This window comes from Gamsiella multidivaricata (genome assembly GCF_025024155.1).
Source record: "Gamsiella multidivaricata strain RSA 2152 chromosome Unknown BC939scaffold_1, whole genome shotgun sequence".
NCBI classification, from domain to species: Eukaryota; Fungi; Mortierellomycota; class Mortierellomycetes; order Mortierellales; family Mortierellaceae; genus Gamsiella; species Gamsiella multidivaricata.
Window position 1 is genome coordinate 506836 of NW_026251709.1, and position 18180 is coordinate 525015.

The 18180-nt window shown below is 50.0% G+C and overlaps 5 protein-coding genes across 5 annotated transcripts; 3 read left to right on the forward strand and 2 right to left on the reverse strand.

The window, feature by feature from the left end:
• Window positions 1-231: 231 nt before the first annotated feature.
• On the forward strand, window positions 232-4283 carry BC939DRAFT_472271 (uncharacterized protein; the record flags this gene model as incomplete). The annotated part of the gene is made up of 3 exons (XM_051558258.1): window positions 232-617; window positions 720-4215; window positions 4275-4283. The coding sequence occupies 3 exons, from the start codon at window positions 232-234 to the stop codon at window positions 4281-4283; spliced, it is 3891 nt and encodes a 1296-aa protein (XP_051417821.1).
• A 1516-nt stretch (window positions 4284-5799) lies between these two features.
• On the forward strand, window positions 5800-10578 carry BC939DRAFT_472272 (uncharacterized protein; the record flags this gene model as incomplete). The annotated part of the gene is made up of 4 exons (XM_051558259.1): window positions 5800-5843; window positions 5938-8500; window positions 8593-10302; window positions 10399-10578. 4 exons carry the CDS (start codon window positions 5800-5802, stop codon window positions 10576-10578), a joined length of 4497 nt encoding a protein of 1498 aa, XP_051417822.1.
• Window positions 10579-11186: 608 nt separating this feature from the next.
• Window positions 11187-12350, forward strand: BC939DRAFT_434059 (cytochrome b-c1 complex subunit 7). Its single transcript, XM_051553323.1, has 2 exons — window positions 11187-11404; window positions 11947-12350. The coding sequence occupies exons 1-2, from the start codon at window positions 11296-11298 to the stop codon at window positions 12207-12209; spliced, it is 372 nt and encodes a 123-aa protein (XP_051417823.1). The 5' UTR covers window positions 11187-11295; the 3' UTR covers window positions 12210-12350.
• Window positions 12351-12895: 545 nt separating this feature from the next.
• BC939DRAFT_472274 (uncharacterized protein) lies at window positions 12896-13285 on the reverse strand (the record flags this gene model as incomplete). Its single annotated transcript, XM_051558260.1, has 1 exon — window positions 12896-13285. One exon carries the CDS (start codon window positions 13283-13285, stop codon window positions 12896-12898), a length of 390 nt encoding a protein of 129 aa, XP_051417824.1.
• Window positions 13286-13896: 611 nt separating this feature from the next.
• BC939DRAFT_488570 (uncharacterized protein) lies at window positions 13897-17849 on the reverse strand. Its single transcript, XM_051559378.1, has 2 exons — window positions 15709-17849; window positions 13897-15626 (listed from the first exon to the last, which is right to left on the reverse strand). Exons 1-2 carry the CDS (start codon window positions 17404-17406, stop codon window positions 14295-14297), a joined length of 3030 nt encoding a protein of 1009 aa, XP_051417825.1. The 5' UTR covers window positions 17407-17849; the 3' UTR covers window positions 13897-14294.
• Between the last annotated feature and the right edge of the window lie 331 nt (window positions 17850-18180).

Genomic DNA, 18180 nt, shown 5'->3' on the forward strand with positions numbered 1-18180 from the left:
ATAGGGACTGAACAACGGCCAGTCTCCGCATATTTGGCGTCTGCTACTGAGTCAGGACCAGTTACTGGGGAGGAGGGTGGAGCACAGCGTGAGCCAAAACACCGAGGAAAGTTCCCACTGCTGCAAATCAAAACCGACCTTACCCCCGCAACGTCTTTTCGTCGGATATCCACGAATGGTCCAGCATCTGCCCTCAGTCAAACGAACCCAGCGCAGCCTGCTGTATATGGCATGAGCAATAAAGTCAATGAGCCTCAACGAAAAGAACCCAGCAAGTGGCAGGTTGGATTGGAGCGGATTCTGAAAAAGATTCAACGACGGAAACGGGCCCCCTCCAACTTGGTATGGTATGCGACACACTCGACAGAGTCTTACTTATCAGGAACGACATTTGATTTTCAGTCGGGTGTATTGACGAGCGACGTTGATCCAGAAGCAGAGGAGTTACATTTTGGACGCGATCAGCCACCTCGATGGGTCGTCAATTCTTTGCAAGACAACGACCCGTTCTTTAGCGACGACACTGTAGACTTGATGCTGGGGCTTCGCGACTACTTGGTCAAGGCAACAGAGGATGGATGGGACATTGCAGAACTGAAGGAGGAGATTTTTCCCATGTAAGTCCGAGACATCTCATAGGACAGCGTGTTCCAAATACCTTTGATGTGAGGAGCTGCATGCTAATAATTTACTCCGCATGTGCATACTACGTGATATAGTGAATCCAAGTCCATATTTCAAAGTCGCAGGAACCGATCTGTGTCGCCACATGGTAGTCCTCATCGAACATCACCAATCATCCGCCCATCTGCACCAGAATCACCAGGAGCAGCATCACAAGATTCAGGAGCGACTTCACGACGTGAATCGAGGGGGTCGCTCGATTTTGAATACATTTCTCAGCCAGCTGCTGACCGCTACGCCGACGAAGAAGCAGGGTCGTACCGGTTACTGGACTATTTCATGGCAAATCTATCCGATGTCATTTCTCACGATTGTCACTACAAAATTCAGCATCCTCGCCCATCGCGTCCAGATTGGATCCTCCACTCGATTGTACTCGACATCCTTCTTTATTTCTCAAAAGCCTTGGCACATGACCACAAGGCCATGTACGATATCGGCATGTTAGCCCTATCTGCATTCCCCGTCTTCGAGAACAACTGTCTCATTCGCCTCCTGAATCTTCTGACGGATATGATCTTGCCGTCGTTCGCCCTCGCTCGGTCACAATCTTTCGGATCTTCGCAAAGATTACCTTCGATGGCGCCCTTAAAACCAACCTCCCCGCTATCGCCATCCGAAATCCGAGTTCAGCTCGATAACAACCAGACATTCGCTATTCAGGTGCATTCGCCTACAGAGGAGCAAGGAATGTTAGCTGTTCCTCAACGAGGGGAACAATTCATTAGTTCGCTCGGTTCGCCTCACATACCTAGTTCTAGATCAAGTTCGACATCCCTCTCAAGAGCAAGTCCAGGACCTACAACCCAAGCTCAGGACACCATGGATAAGCACGCCAGTTCTCTCATTTCGCTCACTCTCCTGGCTGTACTCCAACAAATATCCTTTTCGAAATCACCACTTCCCGTTGTCCAACAGCTTCAAAAATCGATGGGCGACTTATTACGGATAAAACCGGACCTCTCAGTGGACTTGTTGGAGGTGATTACGATTGTCGAGAACGAGAAGGTAGTGCGCCAGGCGTTGGAGGTCATGTGGTGGATCGGCATGCCATGCTTGGGACATCATATTCTTGGCGAGAAGTTTTATCCGCTCGACTATGATTCCGTATTGTTCATGCGGCAGAGTCTTCAGGAGTGGCAAGGCGCGGAGACAATGGGTGCTATAACACGGAACAACACTGTAAAATCGGACACTGTGTTTTCTTTTCGAAAAGATTTCATAGACGAGCACACGACACCCAGGAATGACGCTTCAGCCAGGAACAACTCTGTAGGAAGTTTCGGGATTCGGTCCAAGCGTTCATATCGATCTGTATTACCATGGAAAACCGCCAACGGAGCAGAATCTATACCCTTATCTGGTTCACTACCACAACAATCAAACAATTCTGCAACCACGGGCGCGGATTTTCTTGCGGATCATGAGCTATATCCATACATGTTTTCTTCACCGGATATCGAGGACGACGACGCAAACAATATAACCCACTGCGAACGATGTGAGTTAAACATGAAGGGCTTCGGACTTTACTGTTATCACTGTCGGGGGGCGCTCCATTTGGAGTGCTTCTACTCCATCAAAAAATACGCAGGCGTCGACTGCATGCAGCTGGGCTGTGCATTGGATCTTGTCTCGAGACGGTCAAGGAACCAGCTCATCTATCCGCTCGAGAATTGCGGGAACAAGAGTCATATCGACATGACATGTCGCATAAGGGCCGGTCATCAACTTCAGCTGGTGAATTTGTTTTCAACCTGTTTATGCGCCGCGTGCAAGTTGCCTCTTTGGGGTCTCCACTACCAGGCGTATCGATGCCAAGAATGCTCACAGTTGATGCATGCGGAGTGCAAGGGTACCGTTCAGGACTGTGGAGTAACGTCGCAGCCACTCACTCTTCGCCATTCCTTCCCCACTCAAATAAGCTATGGCGATTTAAAGCAGAGTTTTCAGGAGTTTTTTCGAGAGCTCATCGCTATCTGGGAGACCTATCATCCGACGGCGCCGTTATCTCCAGCAACGCCATCATCTACTCAGTCTAAGGATCGGTATTCGTACGAAGAGGCGAGCTGTAACGCCAGCACATTGACATTGCAGTTGGAAGTCTTCAAGGCAGGAATCGCGCGTGGAGAAATTCAGGTGCAAGAATGGGTTCTGGAAGGGCAGATCACAGACGAAAGCTGCATAGGGTCGAGTGGGTTTGAGCTGCTGACCCTTCAGAAGCATTTCGTAGATCTCGTACGACTCTTGCGACTCCCTGGCCATTCAACAGCGCCCACATTGTTCTTATCGGATTTCTTCGAGGACAAGAGACCTGACCCTCTTCTGCTCTTTTCGTGTAACTATTGGAGCCACTTTGCTGCTCTGGCGAAAACCATGATCAAGGACGCAGAGGCAACTCGATTGAGTTATAGCCACGATCCCTTTTCACCCCCTGCTGAGGATGTTTTGCAAGGGGATATCTTTACAACCAGTCCGGATACAGGGCAGGATCAGTTACTCGCAGGACTCTCGGCTCAAACGAGCCATGTATCATTGTCGACTATCTTCCGATTCTGCATGCGAAGACTTTGTTTTCACAGCACTTGGACGATGCAACTAGTCTTACAAGAATGGGTCAAGATCGGATTGCTGGAGCGTCTCGATGGAGAGCTGTGTCTTTTTGAGAATGCGGTACAGGATCCAGCTTTTTCACCACCCGCGGCATCACTCTTTCCCCAGTTCACTACTGGTATTGCACCCGGCCTTCCAACATTTCAGACATCGTACTTTGACAGCATCAATGGCGAGAACGGCGTTAACAATAGCTGTATTCACACTCCAACATTTCGGAACGTACATTGCCTCTTCTCCATGGCCACCGCCATCGATCCTACCCCAGATGTCGAGAACCTGATTCATGCAATTTGGCGTTGCCTAAGCAGTGTCGATCTGTCTGTGAATGAGTGCGGCTTCTTACTTTTGTCACGGCGATGCTGGCCGGACCCATTCATGTCGCAATACACGACCGAGCGGCTACTAGGATGTGTCTTCCATTGGCTTTTACTGGAAGACAGTCATTTGTTTGATATCCACAAGAACTATACATCCAAGGGTAAACGGATCCCAGGTGTCAGGAGTGATTTGGAGGAACAGATAGGCATGAGGCGTACAGCCTTGAGCGCTAACAACCGGCCTCCCAGACTTGGTGGTCCAGCGGAGAGTTCGACTGCTGCAATTGGGGCTACAGCGGCAACCGAAACCAGTGGCAATACTACTAGCTCTCTGACGGCGGTGACGGGCGGTACGATTTTGAGCGCGACCGGCAACTCGAGGAGCAGCTCTGCGAACTCGAGTCTCTTTGGAACAGTTGGTTCGTATGTCATGACAAGGAAGCTGATGGCAAAGAAGTTTGCATTGCCATGGCTGAAGAAAGTCATGAATTTGGACCAGGAGGGGTACGTGGACATGACTTACCGACAAATCCGTATACTGGAGAGAGAGATGGCTCCTGAAATGAAAGAGCAGTACGTTTCAAAGGAGGAACAGGAGGTAAGAGTACAATGGACATGATGTCCGCATATCTGAAGTGCTTTGCGACTATTGTCTAGTCATACTGATGAATATCGGTCTTTGCCATCCTTAGAAATTCCGCCATACGCAGTCGGAGCGTTACCTTGAGTCTATTACTAAACTTCGGCATGCCGGATTCCTATTCTGTGCGTTCTCAAGTGTTCTCTGCCGCTGGCTAGAGGAGGTCGAGGAGATGCTTGGGGGTATGGATGTCTCCAGTAAAAGTTTTAAGACCCTAAATCGACTATTCATGAAAACGAGCGCCAGAAACGGAAGTGGACTTGGACTTGGCATTGTTCAGGGCAACACCCACTCAGTACTCAATGGACCATCTGCATCTGCATCTGTTCAGGCTGCGGTTGCAGGCGCTGGCGGTGATGTTGGGGGACAGGGTGAGGGAGATAACGAGTGGCGAAATCGACTTAGAGCAAGGCTTCAGCAGGGCAGCGGGAGTGGCAGTAGCTCGCCGGCTAGTGTAGCAGCAACGACTATATCGGACGCTGTAGTTAATCGGGTTGATGATTCAGGAGAAACCCCATTAAACACGCTTCGGTCAATACTGAGTACCACGAATGGACAGAGTAAGGACGAACATACCAGGAGGGCACTCATTTGGCTGGATTTGATGGTGGAAAGTGGTGTCCAGCTTCCTCTGCAGGTTTTCTTGGATTGCTGCAGCGAGCTGTTGGGTGCTGCGGAGACGTCATTACTCACGCCTGCTGGAAAGGCATCTGAGGGCTCATTGGATCCAACTGAAGCTACAGCAGCGTCTATTTCTACGGCTACCGATCAGGCACCGCAGCCTACTCTGACCTGTGCTGGACTCCTACAGAACTCAGGGGACTTTCTTCGGACATGCTGGGAGCAAATTATGAGCTCTGCCCACCGTATATCCGAAGTAGAGGCTGGCGAAATCTTGGATGCTGTGTTGACAGCGAACAGGACGAAAATTCTTGGAGTGATGGGCGATAATCCGACTATAGATTCTAAGGATCTTGACAGGTAGAAGATACACTACCACTTTCAACATTGGATATTCATGTATGACATTAATGGATACTGACACGCCCCCCCCCCCCCCCCCCCCCCCTTTTTTTTTTTTTTTTTCCTTTTTTTTACTTGCTTTCTCGGAACATTACAGAGTTCAACAGCTTCTCAAATATGCATTGGCAATCATGATGTACGTATATGGATGTCCGCTGCAGGTTATTCAGTCTCTTGAAATCACACCCGCAAGCCCGAATGTCAGGACTCTACTAAGGTATGCGAACACGATCCCCATATTTGCCCTTTTTTTAAAATGACAAGTATTTGTCCCTAACACCAGCTCCACAAACATCTACTGTTCATAGCCAACAAAGCAAGAGCACTCCAGCGGCAGCAAGTCATTCACCGCTGCAGCAACAGCCCCACCATCGACCTCAGCATCAGACAGAACTCGACCGCAACTCGGTGCCGATCACCATTTTCTTGGCAAGCCTGCGATCACATGCACTATCATTCCAGGGAGAGGTGATTAAAGCTTTGGCGACGATACTGGAGCACGCGCAGCATGTTTCCAACATGGATGATTTCATTGATAGTATCCATATGGAAATAATTCCTTGGTAAGGCTAGGGCACACACTCAGAGACACTACGTACTATATGATCCGAATTGAGATGTAGTGCGCTAATATTCGTGAATCCTTTGCTTTTCTAGCCTGTGGGAAATGTTATCACCGTTGAATGATCATATGGCCGATACGACGCTACCGCTGATCATGCTTTTCGCCTCCAAACGCCCAGGATTCTTTCACAAGACCGTCTCTCAGCTCTTTCATGACGACGACTGGGAGGTCCGCTTCTCAGCACTCGATCCAATCTTTGGGCTATTCTCCAAGTTGGATGACGCTTTGGTCATGAAACTCTTCTTCCGGCAGACTGTACCAACCACATCCCCTTTGGGCACGATGCAGAGCGGTAAGGGAAAAGGCAACAACAGAGGTCAGCGTAACCGAGATCGCTCACAACATCAGACCAGGACAGGAACCAGTTCATTCGAACCTGAGACCAGTGAAAGCAGTGGTACGGGCTTGAGCGGGCAGGCACGAAGGGGTGCGTCGACTCTGCATGGCGAGCAAAACCATCCAAGCACCTACCAAACTTTGCGTCAGAGCCCACTTCAGCAGTCGGTCTTATACTCACAATTCCTGCCAGAGCAGCTCCAGATTTTGGGACCGGCGTTCAGTTTCTTTGTCTCGTCTATGTGGGATAAAGAAGAGGCCGTTCGGACTAAAGCGAGGACACTACTGAAGTCGCTCCAGCCAGTTCATGTCTGCCACGCGCTCAAAGCATGGGAGCTGCATTTTATTGATAGCCCTCCCGAGATCCAACAGACGCTACTGAAACTGATGACTCGACTCAACAACTACTTTCCTGGCTGGAAAATCATGGACTACAGTCAAGTCTTCAGATTACTGACGAGCGGCACATTGGGCCGACCAACGAACAAAGGCTCGAGTGACCCTTTTATGTCGGGAACTGATACCGGTAGTGTAGCGTCGGACCCACAGGAAGAAAGTAGGTTGAGCGGGTCTGGAGTACACTCTCAAGGTATCAGTGGACGGAGGCCTGGGCGCGCACCTGTGGGCTCCTTCATACCCCAGGACAGCGCTAGCGATAACATAGCCGGAGATGCATTAGCAGAAGGCGCGGAGCCTATTCATCCTCACCACGGACCACAGCCCTCGATTGCCGAGTCATCAGTTCTCGATGTGCCCCCGATGGCGTTCATGCCTTCCGGTGAACCCTCTCGCAGTAAGCAGCGCGCTTCCATCGTCTCGGCATCCAGCGTTACGACGACTTCAGAAGAATCTTTGCCAGCAATGACAGCGGAGGCAGAAGAGCGTGAAAGGCAGTTAGCACTGGAGGACGATATTCACTGCAGTCTGTTGAATCTGGCGCTTCAAATGGCAGCAAACGGTATTGAACCCCGACTGGACGAAGTTATTCAGCTCAAATACCTGGTCGTCTTCTATCTCGATTTCGAGGGCTGCGAACTGCTGAGTTTGGGCCAAGGAAAGTTTCAGGTGCGATACGGAGAGTACATTCCTCGGCAGCGAACGACGCCACTTTATGAAGGAGAGGAGGAAGATCTCAATGGCAATGTTCTTCTCAATGATCCAGGGCATGAGAGTTTTGTCATGGTAATTTGCAAGAACCTGCAGTTGATCCTGGACAGATACGTCGAGATCAAGCCTGACTACGAGAAGGATGCGCCGACACTTTACGATCGTTTACAATCAAGGGATACGAGCTTGTATGGTGGTGGAATGTACGGCTATGAAGGAGTGGCTATGCAGAGCGATCTGCAGACACAGGTCCCCCAGGATGGGCGGACATTCAGCGCCACTACTACCACAAGCAGGGAGTTATCCAACGAAGGCACCCAGGATGGTGAAGACGAGTATGGCCAGGAGCACTACCATCGGCGTTATGGTCTGTTCTGCTTCCCGCGTTATAAGCATCATCAGGACGATCACTATCGCAACCATCACCACCACGTTGAGGATCCATACAATCTGCAGAGTCCAACTACGCAAAAGAGCCAGTACCAGCAGGCCTACTACTCTCTGCATGGACAGCATACAGCACCACTGTACCAGCAGCATCACCATCACCACTATCACAGAAACCAGAATCGACGCCTGGACGAGAACGCGCCCGTGGTGGGAACGTATTTTGTAGATGTGATTCTGAGATTCTTTGGATCGGAGACGGATCTGAGCGCTCTCCCCGCAGGCAGACTGAAGAATTGGCTGGAATTGCTTCTGATTGTGATATACAAGTACGTCAAGGAGGTCGACCCTCTTTCTGACTTAGTAATCGTGTTGATGAAGCGCATCGTCGAGATGCTTATGGGCAGGAAGAGTGGTCTCGCCACGACCGCAGCTGCAGCTCCCGTGGGAGTGAATGGTGCGAACGGCAACGAGTCAGGGGGTGCTGGTGGTACAGGAAACGTGGGCACTTCAGCATCGCCATCCGGAGAAGAATCAATGTCAGAAGAGAATATTCTTTTGGCAATTTCGATCTGCTCAACTCTTCTGAAGAGATCATCGACTATGACTACTGCGCTTTTGTCGAGAGAGATTATGGCTATGGGACGATTGATGACCAAGAGGAGGGACGATCCAGAGGACCCGGTTTTGATCCGCGCACAAAACTTTTTGCACGACGCATTTGTGCATTTTATGGGCAATGGTCTTTTCGTGCTCGTCTTCAAGGTGAGTGTGATACTCCTACAATGGTTTATGGAAATGTAAGGCGTGATAAGAATATGTTTACTGATGCAATGGTTCTGGTTCTGGTTGTATAGACGCAGCCTGCGCATATCACCAACACTTTTGGATGGGAGGAAGAAGGATGGGAAGTGGATCAAGAACTCGACCTTTTCTATGTCCTCGCAGCAGTATTGGGTGAAGACGAGATGGTCCCACTAGATCCTACTAGCACCTCATCCTCTGCAAACGGCCGCCTGGTGCACTTTCGCGATCAACCTATCCGGGACATCTTGGACCGCGTCATGATCTTCAGGGACCTAGAGCCCATTCAAGTGTCGACTATCTTGACCAACCTGGCCCTCTATATCGAGCGAGTCCACTCCAAGTTCGAAGACCCACACCTGCTGCCCGATATGGGCCAGTTCTTGATCAAAATCACAAAGTATACGGCTGAATGGGATCACCAACAGCACCAAAAACAAAAGGAGCAGATCCAGCAGCTTCGGATGGCGCAGGAGCAACAGCAGCGGATGGTTCAGGAACAGCAACAGCATCAGCAGTTTTTGCAACAGCAAGCGCAAATGAAATCACAGGCGAAATACAGAACCTCTCAAGCCTTGTTCTCGACGAACACTTCAACCATGCTCTCCAGTGAATCGTCTCTTCGTATGTCAAATCAACATCAGCAGGAGCTACAACCGGAACAAAAGCAAAAACAGGTGCAAACCCCAACTCAGACGCCGATACTGCAGCAGAAAGAGGGCGTATTGTCCATGACATCAGGATCAACAGTGGTCGGAGTGAGTGAGCCATCGACAGCTCCCTTAATTTCTTTACCAGCGCTGCCGGCTTCCGCTCCGCTGTCGACTCCAAAGCCAGTTGTAGAGGCACAGAGAAGAAATACAGCGACCTCAATAACGTTGACCCCTACGACGCCGTCTTCATCATCCACTTCGACACCTGCGCGGCAAGAGCAGAGCCATCAGTTGACCCATCAGTCGACCATACCTTCCTCCACCACCTTTGAATTGTCGCCCTCTATCGCGACACCTAAGCCGTCCTTTGTTAGAAGCAAATCGGATATCCTCAAAACCATGACATCCTTTGATTCGGAGAACAGCCCGTTCGCAAAGTTGCGGAACAATCGACAGGAGAACACCCACGACGGCTTTCAGGCGCTACCGCAACAGCAGCAGTCATACCATCATGATCCACACCTTCATTTGCATTCCCGCCGTCAACCGAGCCAAAAATCCCGGGCTCATCGACAGGTTTACGGGCATCATTGGGATTACAGCAACGCTGTCTTGCGGATGTGCTCGATCTTGATGATCCAGAATCCACTTAAGGGACATCATTTGATCGCGGCGATCAAGCATGTCTTGAGACAAGCGCTGTATCGGGACAAGATCTCTGCACCGGCTCTGATCCGCATAGTGACCGGATACTGCTATATGGCGGAACTAGACTTCTCACTCTCCCTGGTAAATATATTCGGAGAGTTCGTCGTCGAAGAAATGAAGACGTCGATCCAGCATCATGCGCATGCCAAGCACGACGATCATTTAATAGTACATCATAAGAACGGGATTGAAGGTCAGGATTTGGATTCTTCTCGGAGGAACAGCGTTTTCCGACGCAGCAGTGGAAAAGAAAGCGAGAAGGAAAAAGAACACGCGATGGGAGCTGTGAACCTGGGATTGGGAGCAGTGAATCTTGGCGTTGGAGTCGCCGGAGTAGGTGGAGGATATCATCCTGGCGGGCGCACTAAGATCCTGGCCAGCAATCTTCATCTACTACATCATGTAAGTTACAAATTTGGCCTTGCACTCTCTCATTATGCTCAACTCATTTCTGACATATCGCTGATCAATTTTATCTTGCCTGCTATGGATATATAGTTACTGATTTGGGACTTGGATCCGAATTATAATCAGGAATGGACCCAAATCAAGTGGGAGATCTTGGGATCAATGCGTTTCCCACCTGGACATCCGATTTTGTTTCCTGGAGCGAATGAAGCCTTGCGTCAGACAACTGCTTCCATTATTAGTGACTGGGCTGACCGGTGCCCTAGTTGACCATGCGAGAAAATAAGGTTTTGAAGAGCACATCGGTGGTAAGGAATGGTTCTGGAGGGCTATACGTGTATTATGCATTGTTTATCATGTCGAACCTGTATACCACTTTGAATGTGGTATAGATAAATAAAAGGCCGTATCAGAGTCTTACTCTGTAGTTTCCCAGTACTCCCCTTTTTTACATAAAGAACTCCACGACTCCACAGCTCACCACGTTCTACATTTTCTATCAACCTCTGAAGTGAATCAGGGGCAAAAAAAGTTGCCTGACAGAAATGGGAAAAGAGGTGATGGCCCTTCGCTGTTCTCGTGCACTGATCGCTACGCGTGAATCAGCCAAGGACGCGAGCAAGACGCGCACAGCACATTGACAGTCGAGCGCGTTTCTAGTAGGAAGGTAAAAGGCGGGAAACTGGATAAACCCTGGTCAGACCATATAGCCGCGTTTATATGCACAACACTTGCTCTTTGCCCCTTCAAAAGCGGCACCCTGGTTCCCAAGCGCCGCCCGGTACCCATTTCTTGGTGCCCTTAAAGCCAGGGCATATCACTGCTAAACGCGTCTTCCACTGGCCAATGGGATCATAGCAACTCCGCATTGAGTTCGGGACCAAGCCACCCGATAATGCTCGGTGTTTTTTGTTGCCCAGTTCAGCGAACTTGATCAAGGCCCGCATCACTCCCCTCCGAACATCGCATACATCCGCCTCCTTCACCATGTCTGGAATCTCTCTTGTCAACCAGGTCAAGGCCTCCAAGTTCTTGTCTGGATTCCTCCAGCCTGTCGCCAACGCCTTCGTCAACGCTGCTGGCTACCGTCAGCTTGGTGCGTCTCCCCCCACCCCTTTTTTATTTTTTTTTATTCACGATTGTTTCCGAACCTTACCAGAGTATCTGCAGGAACTAGAAACATCACCCAGCAATGGATGCATCTTTTCACAACTGCAACCATGCAACCATGGATCGCACTGGCGAAAATACGTTTAATTCAGGTCGACGCAGGAAGCTTTGGAGTCAGTATCGCTTTCAACACACCGGAGAAGACAAAGGTTGTGTACCGGAGACACTGCACTGGATCTGTTACACTTCAGCATGTCTGAATCCGAGATGCATACTGGACACATGCACAGCATCAGGAGCCATGCAACTTCCGACTCGGTCGGCTTGAAGCATTCATACTAGAAAACCAAGGATACATCGCAGGTGCAAATTCAGCCGTAATACATCAGTAGGGGCAGCATATCCATGGCCTCCTCAGCACACTTTACAAGGGATAGTCAGGAACGTTAGCATGCTTTCCAATTGCATTGAGAGTACTTACCATCATGCTCTCTCAATTGCACCTTGCTCTCCCCGTCTCGATGATAGGTTTGCGCTACGACGATGTCCTTCGCGAGGAGACCGATATCATTCGCGAGGCCATCAATCGTCTTCCTGAAAACGAGAGCTACGAGCGTGTCTTCCGCATGAAGACTGCTTTCCAGTACTCGCTCTCGCACACTGTTGCCACCAAGGACAGCGCCCTTAAAGCTGAGGATGATATCAGATACCTGACCCCCCTCATTGACGAAGTTGCTACCGAGGTTACCGAGAGAGAGGATTTCAACAACATCAAATCTTTCAGCAAGTAGGAACACTCCAGCACAGGACAGATAATCGATAAATGTTGGAACGAATCGAAGACTAATAGAGGCACCAGGACCACAACGCTAGAAAACTAGAAATAAAATAAACATTACTCACGCTACACATGCAAAACAGCGTTGTTGGGATATGGAAGGAAATACTACTGGTTGCTGAATGGCTTTCATTACAAGTCTTATAAGGCCATATGGCCGCTTGGATCTATGATATCAAACACACGAAACGAATAGAACGCGTTGCCCATCTCAATTGCTGCGTGCTTTACGCCAATGCGGATGGTTACCGTCCTGCTGGTAGCCTCTATGATCGGATCTCGGAACGGTACCTCTGACTCGCCTTTCTTCTAAAATTGACCCCTGTAACCTACAAAATTTGGCCATTTCCCTGAAGCGATATCGTACTCGGTAATATAAGTGGCGTCGCCCATGCTCTGTTCGTTGATGTATCCGCCCAGGTACATAATCGTGCGCCTCGCGCTAATATAAACCGCTCCGCCAAAGGTCCTCTGGTTGAGTACGTTTGGGGGGATTATGCTGTATTGACAGCTGGCCACGAACGGGTCATAAATATACATACTGAACGAGTCTACTATATAGATAATTCCAGTGCTGGCGTCGGCTATGGGGTAGAACCCAAAGCCAAGAGGCTCAGAGGGCGTTGTTGTTCCATACCTTCAGGTGTTGACTTGGAAATCATACAGGCCAACCGTGATGTCAGCACTCAGGTTCACGAAAACCAACAAGGTATTAAGGTCGGGTATTGAGACTCTAGAAGAGGGGACGGCTGCTGATCCATTGACGAGTGTCTTCCAAGGCAGGGTGCTGACCGGCCAGGATGTAGATAGATCTGGCGCATAGGATTGTAGGTAGAGCGACACTTGGGCGCTATCGACCACATGTCTGTCACCTTGGATATAAAGACTGGAGCCAATACGGGCAAATGCCATCTCCTGAACAGGCAATGGGCCTTGTGCGCAAGACACGGTCGGAAGAATGCCTACCAGAAAAATAAGGAGCGCAAAGAAAAAGGCTACGGCTGGCGGAGAGTAGGATGATCGGGTCATGATGGCGTCTGGTGTTATTGGGGGGAGGAGGGAGGTCGATTAAGTAAGGCCAACGGATACAAAACGCTTGATCAGAGTATCAGAGTGTGTATGCGCTGCATGGGAGAGCCTTGCCAGGCGCAATATGGTTTAACAATTTTAAAGCGCGTCCACGACTTGTTCTAGCGAGGGCTCCTGCATCTGCATAGCTCAAAAACGTTCTAATAAACCCCTACATAGAAGCTTTACTTCGTCCCTCTTTATTATTCTGCTTATTCGCGTGTTGCTGCGATGATGCTCTCTACCAGTTTTTGGGAGCAGCTAGTGATACGCCATACGCCTTGTAAAAGGATAGAGAACGCGATGACAATGATTGGAATTCTCTCGGTCCTGATTCCAAGTGCCCAGTCCAAGTTGGTGCTCTTAGTTGTCTCGGGTATTGTCTTTGCAAAGGCGGAGCCGGCGTCAGCGTAGTGGTCCTTCTCTCTCATTTCTCTAAGCTTGAACATAGCCACCATGGTCTATATCTCCACTTGATCTATCAGATCAATTCTGCCCTGGATGCTACAGACGAGAATAAAGTTGTTGACGCATTTATGCGTTTCTTTACGTTTACTGTCTTTACCCGCACTGATGTCTCTTATGCAGCGCCTAGCCATCTTGATCCTCAGTCCAACTTCATAACATACAACACCTGCCTCTAACTTTGTGCGCCTATTGGCATAGCACAATCCACGGGTGCATTGAAATAATGGCCGTGAGATTTATCGCCATCTTGCCAACAAGGACTACTTCGAACATCTTATAACGGTGGTAGCGCAGTAGATGTTAATACTGGTGCACTTGCTTCTCCGAAAACAGGACATTTTGCAAGAGAACACAGGGCAGCTCAGCCAGACCAAAGTTCTAGCACAGCCTTCCTGGACAAGCGATAGGATCAAAGGCATAGCGTCATTCAATATATATATTTGCTGGTAGAAATGTTGCACTAAGCACATAGAGTACTGCTTCTGTTTTGCTCCAATTCCCACTACCTCAGCGAGACATGGACCATAGAGTCTGCAATATCAGGCCGGACAAGTGATGCATCCGTGAGGGATTCGATCCCCATCTCTTTTCTTCTTCGCCTTCTTTCTAGCGTTCGCCGCCGGTAAGCCACCTTGAGTCTCCGGAACTCGTTCTCGTCTAGCCTCCAGCCGATCCAAACCTTGCCCGTGATCCGGGCCTGATGCATATTCCTGAATACTGATGCGTCGACCTGTTGCATCACCATGTTGTTGTTAAACCTTCCTTCGCAGCCTGAATCCCCACTCCACTCATCCGTTTCGTCTTCATCGTTCTGAGATATTTCCTGATCTAATATCTCATCATTGGATCCGCCATGCTCCCCCTCTTCGTAGTCGATATCGTACTTGTCTATGATCATAGTCGACATCTCAGCCCCTTGTTCGTGGTACCCCTGCAGCCGCGACCCATTAAAGTCCCAACAGTAGACTCCCTCCCTTCCCTCGTGTGAGCGTTCGCATAGCGTGGCAACGAGGGTTGTGTGATCAGGGGTGACCGTAATGTCCAGCAAGGTTAATGGTGCCGAAATAGGACTCTGAGGCGACTGGGATGTATGTAGCCGGGATTTAATACTTCCACGCTGCTGCCGGCTTGATGCGAATGAAGTATGCCCGGAGTCCGTAGATCCCATATTATGCTGAATTGTAGTAATATCAGGGGAGCGAGTCGCTGTCCGTATATAGTGTTCGGTGTTCGAACTCCTCGTCTTCCAATGTCTCACATTACTTGGCTGAGGGTCGCTGAGTATAGAGACGATATTTCTTGTCTGCTGGAGATGGTGCATTGGCAATCTGGGGGTCAGCGAGTAAAGTCGGTCGCCTGTTCTGAGATCCCAGACATTGATACAGCAGCTCATATTGTCGTCACTGTCCATTGCTATCCCATCCCGCCACCGTTGTTGACCCGCCACGTCCTCATCGTGTCCAGCATCCTCGTGCTCATGCTGCCCATTTTGCTGTGAAAGGCGAGTCATCATGCTGCCTCCTTGGTTCCATGGTCCTCGACCTCCTGTCAACAAAAAAAAGTCTGTCATACACATCTTTGATGGCTGATAAAGCCCAGGGATCTCGTAGACCAGACTTCCAGTAGCGAGTGAGAAGACAAGTACCGACCCTGAGAATTCTGTAGAACAGGCAACAAGCGAATCACCGACACATATATGCTCGATTCCGGAAACCCACTCGTCTAAACCTGGTGTAGCAGTTGAGGCGAGATAAGATGCCGAGTGTATGGTGCCATGCGAAGACAGTGACGAGTTCGGGTCAGGGTGGATATCCCAAACACACAGCGTAGAGTCCTAGTGAAAAAAGGCACAGGTGTTAGAATTGTGGGATGGAAACATTAAACGTGTGATATGAATGTATAACCATGCACTTTACAGCGTTGCCGCAGACAACGACCCTGGAGTTCATGCCAACACAAAGAACTCTGCGACGCGCCCCTGTCTGCCAATGACGGATACATTGTTGCCCCGGCTCCTGAATGGACATATCCCATAGCCGCACTCCTCCATCCATGTGCCCTGTAACAAGAAACGAATGCAAGGGCGAGGAATAGTGGCACAAGATATCGTTCGCAGAGTCTTCGCTCATCTGATGTCCCAGAGGTGGAGAGAGCAGTGTTTCCAAAGATGAGGGAAAGCCCTGTGGATTCAACTGGTCGTCGTGCTGCAGCTGCTCTGTTATTGTCGTGGTAGCATTTGCAGTCGAACCGGATTCATCACCACCGCCACCAATATTGTTGCTACTGTCTTTGTTGAATTTCAGCGCTGAAGCCGTTCGGATGGCAAAGACAACCCGATCATGCTCCTCTGGATCCTGCGCCATGATATTTGGTGTTTGACGGTTCGTTTGAGAGCCTACTCCATGTTCAGCTCCAGAAGGCAATTTGTCGCGATAATGAGGATTGGATCGTATCAATGCCGCCTGGCGACTCTTCGGGCGGGACCCTGTTCTCATCATCTCATCACTGCATCCTGTTGAATCGAGATGACGCGTGGGAAAGCTGGCCAAACTCAACGCCGTCAGTGCCGATCCTTCATGCTGAAGTCCAACAACTGCCATAGGTCGCCGCTTGCCCAGTATCCTCCGGATAGCACGATGTGCTGGCGTCGACAAAATCCGTCCAGAGGTTGATCTCGACCTTGAAGATGATCTCGTTCCTGCTGAAGAGGACGACACTGATGGGCTCTCTGAGAGGGTCTGCGTTGCAGAAGTAAGGGTAGTGAGTGATGGGAGCATGAGTGGACAGTACCCTTTAGCGCGACCGCGGTACCAATTACTGGTCAGTCGGTAGAGAGCTCTCCAGTCCTGCTCCTGATCCCCCAAGATCCAGTCCTCGCCTTCATGATTGATCGCGTCCAAAGTATTCAAAGAGTCTTCTTCATGGTCTGGCTGATGTTGGTAGAGAGCGTCTGCACGCCGCTTGCCCTTCGGGTCTGCTAGTCGTACGCAGGTGCAAGTGTTGGAAGAGGTTGCCGAGATTTTATCCCCGTCTCCGTACTGACCGGGTCCTGACTCGCACTCCGCGATGCTGTCATGCTCAGTATCGGTCCCTAAGTTCGGACCGATACGCGAAGATGTGCTCGCCGACGTTGCTGTGCCCAGCTGGCTTGCATCGTCTCGATGCCGTGCCGTGCAAGAAGTGCATAATGAACACCTCCGCAAGCGTTCCTTGTCGCCACTGGTGTGCGAAGACAGATCATTGCAATCGGCGGACTCTGCTAACATAGCAGAGAGCGGAAAGCAAAGACGCAGGTCACGGTCTTTGAGGAACTCCAGTTTCCACAGCCCACGAGCAGCGGTGAAGGAGAAATCCCTCCAGGCTAGATGTCTCCAGAGAAATTGGCGGTATCGTTGGGTGAGGGCATACCAGCGCCGGCAGGTCGCAGCCGCGTTAAGAAGTGTGAGATGGTCTAGGTGAATGAGGACCAGGAGGATGATCTCTGTGGGAAGATGAGCGGGTGCATTGAAAGCATTGCAGCTGAGGTCCAAAGTGGAAGTTGTTGCTGCTTCAGAGGCTACAGTGTTTGTGTTGCCTAGGGCCGGCGTAGCCTCGGCCATGTCATTGTGTTGCATCTCAGATGGTGAAGTGTACGAGAAGGGCTTATCTGATGAAGAGGAGAGTGGAGGCGGAACACTAATAGACGTTGCGAGATTGAGAAGGATGGAATGAGGATCCGTTTATTTGATTGAACAAGACATGGAGCTGCTATGGAGGTGCTCGCGAAGGCTGCTGGAAGAGTGAGCGTGGAAATTGGCCAGTGCAGAGCTGCCTGCAGCTCTTGATACATGACATTCCAATTTGATCCCTATTGAAAAAACCGAGGATGCCCTACGACCAGTAGCCGACGATCTCGAGGTACTAGGCGATTTAGAGGTGGATAGACGCGCATAGCGGCTGAACTCTTTGTCAATTGAGGCATAGACAAACGCGTCTTCAGTGATAGACAGCAGCTGATTCTGCCCTGCCCAGCAGTGAACAGAGCACGACACGTGTGCCCAATGTTTGTGTCCTTACTCTACCCTTCAACAAATGGATATACCGATTTATGGTGGATAATAAATTAGTCTATTGGGCTAAGAGACGGACGCTTGTCAAGGAATGCAGACTATGGAGCACTTGCATGTGGAGTCTACATGTGGAGAAGCAGCCCGAAGGAGATAGGCCCGGCCCCCACAAAAGAAGGTGTGGGTCATCCCGCCTACAAACAGCGCCCCAAGCGCACAAACAAAAAACCGTTACTCTGTTTACATTCCCGCAAAACCTTTATTCGCTTGCTCCTCCTCTATTTCTTTCCTCTCCACAGCCCTTGTTGCTGGTGTTCTTTGTTTCCTCCGCATTGCCGCCCA